Source organism: Oryzias melastigma, linkage group LG17, assembly GCF_002922805.2.
Source record: "Oryzias melastigma strain HK-1 linkage group LG17, ASM292280v2, whole genome shotgun sequence".
Classification (NCBI taxonomy): domain Eukaryota; kingdom Metazoa; phylum Chordata; class Actinopteri; order Beloniformes; family Adrianichthyidae; genus Oryzias; species Oryzias melastigma.
The window spans coordinates 30,775,250-30,783,350 of NC_050528.1; the positions used below are offsets into that span (position 1 = coordinate 30,775,250).

The 8,101-nt window shown below is 37.4% G+C and overlaps 1 protein-coding gene across 2 annotated transcripts in view; it reads right to left on the reverse strand.

The window, feature by feature from the left end:
- The window catches only part of kirrel1b (kirre like nephrin family adhesion molecule 1b), a 128,856-nt gene that overhangs the window by 17,616 nt on the left and 103,139 nt on the right, over positions 1–8,101 (reverse strand). For both annotated transcript variants that reach the window (XM_024279413.2, XM_024279406.2), the window contains exons 9-10: positions 7,244–7,370; positions 2,820–2,920 (exon numbers count right to left, since the gene is read on the reverse strand). In XM_024279413.2, the coding sequence (XP_024135181.1) occupies positions 2,820–2,920; positions 7,244–7,370 (228 nt within the window). The remainder of the gene's footprint in view (positions 1–2,819; positions 2,921–7,243; positions 7,371–8,101) is intronic.

Sequence of the window (8,101 nt, forward strand, 5' to 3'; positions counted from 1 at the left end):
TGCCTCACCACACACAGCAGCACACTCCATATTTTATAAGTCCCCATGTCTGTGCATTAAGCCTGGGCTATAATGTCGTATCACATTATACGCTCTGAGCTCTGCCTGTGCAGAGAAAGGCTGAAGCTCTCTAAAAGCTCTGATTTCTGTCATGTTGGCACTGCACAATTGGATAATTGACGCTGAAAGGTACAAAATTTAACTCTGCATCCATTCCTCTCACTCCTCCCCTCCCTCCGCAACCTTTTTTTATTCATTCCAGCCCATAAACTCAAATGGCATTAATAGATTTATTTCTGCATGTATAGTTTTTGCTCTCTTTCCGAGTCATGAGCTTTTTGTTGTTTTCGCTTTCCCATTCCATCCTATACTGCTGCTATTGGAACCTGTGTTACAATCAATTTGTATTTAATCGCAGCTTTAACAAGTATTGCTATCAACAACAAAGGAAGGAAAACGCTGCAGCCGCTACAACCAATTCAGGAGGAAACTCAATCGCCACTTTCTTTGGTGAACAAATTGTTCGGTCCAAAAACAACTTTTTAGCTGCAACCAAAAGAATCTGCAGTGGGGGAAAACAAATACATCGTTAATATAATTGTTAGGAAGCTTGATTAACAGGCCTATCAGAATTTATGTTTCTTTTTGGAAAGTTTGTTTTTTAAAACCACAGATTTGTGTGTGAAATAAATGAAGCCTCTACTTAGATGACTGTAGATGAAAACTGGACAGAGGGATTCCTTTCCCCATGCCTTCCAAATAGGAAGTACCCGTCACAGAAAGGCAAAATAACTCCAATTTTCTTCACTACTCACTTCTTATTGCAATATATAGTGTGTTCGCTTTTTAATAGTAATGTCTGAATCTCCAATTCCTAGTCTAGTTCCTTGTAAATCTCTGCGGAGAACTAGATTGGTGAATGTAAACCACAATGCATTAAAAGATGCTTCATGTGAAGAAAAAAAGTATTTTAATTTATTTTTTATAAACCATCTAAGTCAGGGGTCTCAAACTGGCGGCCAGCGGACCATTTGCGGCCCCCACCTTATTGTGATTATTGTTATTGTTAATGACCCTTCTCTAGTGTTCTTGCTCTGCTACATTTTAACATGTTCCTGATAATCTTTGTTTTAGATATTCAAGTTGTGAACTGAATGATCAGATGCCTCAAGAAAAGTTGAGCTATCTTGATTGACAGATTTAGTGTGCAGTGTAGCCCATTTTCAAATGGTAGGGGTGTGGCCTTCTAACGAGCTCATTCCTGATTGGTGAGAGCGGTTGCCGTAGAAATATTGACTCAGACCAATCACTGCTTACTTACTGGTTTCAAAATGGCGGCATCTGTAAAAATGGCGACTGAACTGACTTTAATGTTCTTGAAGCTGAAAGTCGGTTGTTTTCTATGGGTGATGTCACACTCCCTCAGTCCAGTTCTTATGTACAGTGATCGGTGTGTTAGTAGATGTTTTCATATATATATACACACATATCTTCACACACGTTGTTACCCTGAAGTCCGATTTGCCAGTACTGAATCCAAACAGTCAGGGATGTCATGACACATGTTTGGTTTGACATGTATGACCAGATCCCCCCACAATGATCCACAAATGCAAAGTTTTCTGCCACAAAAACTCCATAAGTGAATGCAAAGGATTACAATCAGAACACAAACGTTTGTGTCGATTCCTGTAATTTAGAGGCATTAAAAACATGTTTTCCCCCAAAAATCTGCACATTATAAACGTCTAATCCGGTATGCAAAATTTCTTAATGTGACTTTAATGTGGCTAATATAATGAACTAACACGGCTAATCATGTTAGTGAGGCGATGTCTTCTCAGGGATGAGGGATCCGAACATTTGAGCGCATGTCGACTCGGTTATTTCGAGCACGAACTCTAGAAAACTAGCCATCCATGCTGTTTAAAACACCAAGAGTTCAATAAATGCTAAGTAACACTGTCAGCTACTTTTATTTGCATCATTGTTTTGCATAATCACATGCACTTATCTCTTTAACATAACTTGTAATTTCAAAGTGGGGAATTACAAAATAACAGACTTGACATCCCTGTTAATCTGATTTTATGCGCTGTTCTCCCGGTAGCTGCTGATTGGTCAGAGCGAACTCTTGAAAAACCTTCAACTAAATGCAGCTAATGTCACTGGATTGTAGAGTTTTTAAAATAACATCAAAAAGTGACACATTTTTGCAGATGCACCTTTAAAAAATGGCCTTATTTTTATGGAAATCCAGAACTCCAAGAAGTCATTATTTTTCTCAGTCTTTTGACAGTAAAGATGTGAGAGAAATTGGCTTCGATTTTCTGCAAAGAACGATTGCAGATCAGACACTAAAGCCCGGGAGATTAAACTGATTTTTTACAGTCAGATAACTTTGCTTTCAGATTTACTGCACTTACCTGAAGTCATTCAAACTTTAGATGACTTTAAAATACTCCAGTAAAATGACAAACTGCTTTCAGATATTCCTTGAATCTTTTTTTACGTGCATGCACCTCTCACAGGTTTGTGTGCGGCGGGTCTCCTCTATGATTTGACCCAAACGCAGAAGCAGCTGTTTTTGATGAGTCACACCTTCTTGTTCAGTGAAGGGAACAGACTGTCCCGGTGTGACGCACTGAAACGGCACTGTCGCTTCCAGCCCATCTTTTAGCCTGAGTGGCAGAAGCTGAGCAGAGCCAGCCGTCTCCAGCTGGACAAAGAGCTGCGATCTGGATTTGGTACGAGGCAGATGCAATCTGAAAAGGTCAAGCATCTCTGGAGCAGATTACGACTTCCAAGCGTGGACTTACAATCTTATCAGGTGGGGGTGTGCTGGCGATGTAACACTTGATCTCTCCTCTCTCCCCCCTGACGGCGTACTGAACCGGATCACTGGAGATGATAGGGGGGCCTGAGACGGAGACACAGGAAGGCAGGAAAACGCTGGTTAAGAGAAGCCAATAGGCTATGAAGCATTTAGTGGTATTACAGCCGTGCGGTATAAATGTTTAACTTTGGATTTGAAAGCTGTGCTGTGAAAGTCAGCAAGATCACTTCAAAGAAGAAAAATCTATCCAATCTCTCACATTTTGGGAAATGTATTTTTCATGTAGACTCGTATAAATCAGGACCAGCTTAAAGAGAATATTACAAAAAAAAGCAAGAAAATTATATAAGTAACTCAAAAGTACAAATTGAAAACTTGACAGAATATTGAAAAAATTGGATTAAAATATATATATATTCTAAACTTAAAAGAAATGTTGAAAATTGAAAAAAAAGGTTAATTTGAAACTCAAAGTAATGAAAAAAAAACACGATAAAAGTGTTCCAAAGTAAATAATCTTTATTTGTAACAGCTGCTATTTTTTATTTAAAATGTCTACTTTTTTCATTTTCTCCCACTTTCAAATTTTACTTTTTTTGTTCAGAAATACAGGCCTTTATGTTTCTTAAAGTTTAATTTTATTCCAACTTTATTTATTTTTTCTTTGTTTCAATATTTCTTTTACGTTTAAAATTGTTAATATAATATTTCTTTAAAATAACAATATGTTCTTTGAATTTTGAAACCATTTTTACATTTTTTTAAATTTATAAATAAAAATACAATATAGTATATGGGTTCCATTGTTAAATCCTTCCCAGTGGTCTTTTAATTATGATTATCAATTTTTAAGACAGTTTTTTGCAGAGCTACCAGAGTTTATCAAAGATTTGCCTCTGTGATGTGGGAGGGGCTCTTGGAAGTAACCCTACATTGATATCCCAGCATCCCTTTGTTTACACTCTTTCCCGCTAGCTTACAAAATATTACAGGCCCAAGCTAACATTAGCATGGCAAAAAAAAACAGCGAACAATATTGGAGTTATCCAGCTGCACAGTTCTGGTCTAGCCTCCAGCTCAAACGAGGAAAATGAAGACGTTTACGGATATATTTGTCTACAAATGGATGATCTAGAATTGGAGTGGATGACAGAGACCTCAGTCCGCCTATTTCAGTTGCTGCGTGACACATCTGAGCTTTTTCAAAACACCGGATTTCATCTGCTCCTGATTTATAATGATTTAAATAAAGAAATACTCAGAAATACAATTTTAATCTTTAATTATTTTATATATTTCTTCTATCATGATTTCAGGATTTTTTATTGGAGTTTGTCTTTAACCCCATAGACTGGTTTCACTTTAGAAAGCTTGGAAATCCCAAAACAGCAGCGCGAGACTGTGATGCTGCTGAATAGATCCATTACAATGCTTCATTTCCTGAAACGGATGCTCTACTGTATCACATCAGCGCATCACATTAAATCATTATAGCTGAGTATAAGTATTCCCCTTAACAAGCTTTCTCGGCAAGTCAATTACTGCTCCTCACATTAGTATTTCCTCAGGGTCAAACATCCTTTTGCATTAAGCCATCTGTGCTAACATGTTGGTCTTCATCAATCCTGCTGCACGCTGGATTCATGGCGGTAAAGCTCTCATAATGTCATGCCAAGGTGTGTGCTTAACCCTTAAGCATGTGAACCGTCGTCAGTGACGCTAAAACACAAAATCTTTAACATACTGTAACTTTTCAACCATTAACAGGATCAACGCGATTCCAGTAGACTTTGTAAACAATTAAAATCTACAGTAAATCAAAGAATATAAACACTGGGGCTCCGGTGTTAGAGGGTTAAATTGCTCTCAAATGATGAATCTTTAATTTGACCGTTTTTACCAAAGTAAAACATTCAATAGAGCTAACATTCTAAGGCAAAAATGACTAAAAATAGGCTTTTGACCAATTAAGATGGGGAAATTGTATATTTTCAACCATGATCTCATGATTTGATGACCTGAAACATCCTGCTGACTGTGAACCAGTGCAGTTCAGAGGCAGCAGTGGGTGAAAAGCAGCTCAAAGCGATGCTGTCGCTTCCCATCACAGTGCAAGAAAGAAAGAATGTCAACGCAGCAACTGTGCAATGGTAGCTGCAGCTTACGCAGACAAAGCTGAATAAGAGTTCTATTGATGTAACTCCACCGCTGTGAGGAGTTTAGCTGAGACGTCCCGATCATGCAAGATACATGAGCTCAGTGCTGCATCCGTGATACTGGCGGCGGAAATCGGATGTGGAGCTGTAAATGCAAAGCTCTGTGATGAGTATCAGTGGCGGGACAATGTTTAGCCGAGTGTCAAGTGATGTTTGAACCCAGCAAAAGCTGTCGCATGCAATTAACTGTCAGGAGCCAACTGATGTTACAAACTGTGACTTTGCTCTGGTCAAGTAGAAATAGCTCTGCTAAGATTGAGCATCACATCAGGGCCGGCCCTGGGCTGCATGGCGCCCTAGGTGAAACGTGATTTCTGCCCCCCCAACACACACACGAATATCACTGCCTGCAAAAAAGAAACACTGTAGCTGCCTGGAATATGTTAAAATAAGTTTTTATTAGGGCCAGGAATCAATGAAGTTTTTACTTCCTGCTGTCAATTGATTACAAAAAAATCCGATTAATCGCGCTTTTGATTTGGCATTAATCACAATTAATCACAATGTTTTACCAAGTAAAACATTTTTTATACAATATGGCACCGGATCATGGATCAAATAGTCCGCTTTTTGTGAAAAAAATGATCTACACCACACAAATAGCAAGAATCAAGAACTAAAAAATGATTGAATATTTATTCTTTTGCGACCATGACATAAGCGAGATAATACCCAACGGAATGTTTTAACGCACGCTGTGGAGGTCTGAACCGCCGAGTTAAAGTGAAGGACTGCGTTACTAGATATTAACATGTTAATGCTTTTTCATTAATCCTGTGCGTTAGTTTTTATTTAATTTTAATTCTCAAGAATTAAATAACAATTACTTAAAAAAGATTTAGCACAAAAATACTTGATCCTTGCCGAGCCGTAAACCCCAAACCTTTGCAATGGAAGACAGTAGCAGTGGCTCTAAAAATCAAAAGCACAGGAACTAAAATAATTACACTTAAATTATCATGTAAATAAAAAGAAACAGTTTAATTGATTAAATCAAATTTAATATCACATAAACACAAAAGATCAGTTGTATAGTTGTATACAAATGGATTCTAAACATTATCTGAATGTTTTTGCTTATAATTGCAGCTTTTTTTGAATACCTCTACAATGTTTGTGATGAACTGCTATAATTATTATGGCTTCTGACTATGATTCAGATTTTTTTTTGTTTCTTTCAATCCTCTCAATTCAATTCAATTTTGAGTTTACACATTTAGACATATTTGTTTAGAAATACATTCATAATGTACATATATATTTTGAAGATATTCACACACACTGTAAAATATATAAGTGAAAGTAAAATGAGATTGTTAATAGCATAGAATTTTAATAGACATCTTCAGTGTCTAAGGTTTAAAGATTTCCATTGTTTAAAAAGAAAAAAAGAAACTAGATTTCTAGTTTCTTTTTTTCTTTTACGACCAAAAACAAGAGTATTTTTCGACCAAAGAGAGAGTTCCAAGCAATTGAATGTAAATAAAACAGACAAAACTCTGCTTTGAGTCAGCTTTTTCCTCCTCTTCCTTTCTTTTCTTACCTTAAAGCTGTCCTTGAGGGCTTGTTTTGCTGCTTTTTCATACTTTTCATAAGAAGAACTAACAGATAACACCGGACACCCCTCCTCCTCCCCCCTCCTAGCTTTGATAGGGGCTGCGTCAGCACCAGGCAAAATTAATTTTTAATACATTTTTTTTCATGGTTTTAGTCACTAACTTTTTTTCTTACATTTTTACACAAAATGAATGGTGTGTTAAAATGTGAAAAAAAAAGAAATCATTGCAACTAGGCGGTTTCCTAGGTCGCCTATGCCCAGGGCCGGCCCTACATCACAAATGACTGTGGTGGGGTCCTGATTTCAGCAGAATTTGGCCATATCTGACATGTCAGCACATATGAGAAGCAGTAATTGTTATCATTGCTCTCTGAATTATCTGGGGAATTAGACTCAGCCTTTCCGCACACATTTTTTTGGCCTGAAATAGCAAGATGACAGACAAGAATTGCCTTTGAAAAAAGTCCAGAGAAAGGGCTTAACCAACAGTCCGCATGCTTTCATTACTCATCCTTCCAGTCTGACACAGATTCATGGATTTGCTGTGAGTGGGAAGATCTGCTCGACACATTTCTATGGTTTCTGCAGAGATCAGCGATGTTATTAATGCAAAGTCAATGGATATGAACTGACCGTTGACAGTGAGCGTAACCTCGGTCTCGCCCACTCCTATGCGGGGAACTATGGCCTTGCAGACGTACTGCCCCGCATCCGCCTGAGACACGGACTTCAGATGCAGCTGGTTGTTGTTGCTGAGCACCTGGACACACAAAAAGGACACATGAACCAGAGGACATGAAGTACAGCCCAGTGGGTTTGTAAAACGGGAGCAGATGGTGGGAAAAAAACAGAATAAGTTGTATGTTTAATTCATAAATCATGTTGATTCACTCAGCAGGATCCATTAGATTTTTCTTTTTTTTTCCTGGAGCTTTTCTTAACCGGTTAGGCATGAATAAAAAATTTAAAGCTCTCCACCCGCAATCGTCAGCTTTACAACTGAGAAAACATTTATGAAGTCTGGCCTTATAACACGTGTTTCAGAGAAGTCTGTGGATACAATCACCTCCAAAAGGTTTGCAGTCACTGTAGATTAACAATAACACATTTATTATTGGGAAAAAAATGCCATTAAAACAGAAGTCTGCATCCTTCAACACGTTAAGAACCATTCAGGCTGATTTAGGAGCCACAAAGTCTTAGTTTCTTCCTTACAGAATAAGACTCTGATTCCTTTTTATTTTATTTTAATTTTATAAAAAATATAAATCAACTATTGTTTTTTGGCCATAGGAAAAAAAAAAATAAACGAAGACAAAATTGTCTACTTTAAAAATATGAAACAGTTTATAATTTTTGACAGAGGCTTATGAGACATCCTTTCAAAATAAAAGACACTGTGCCATCTTAATGCAGCAAATTAGTAGTAGAAGGCAGCATAATGTCAAGAGTGATTTTAAAGAAATGTTTATCTTATCATTTGTGGAGCTT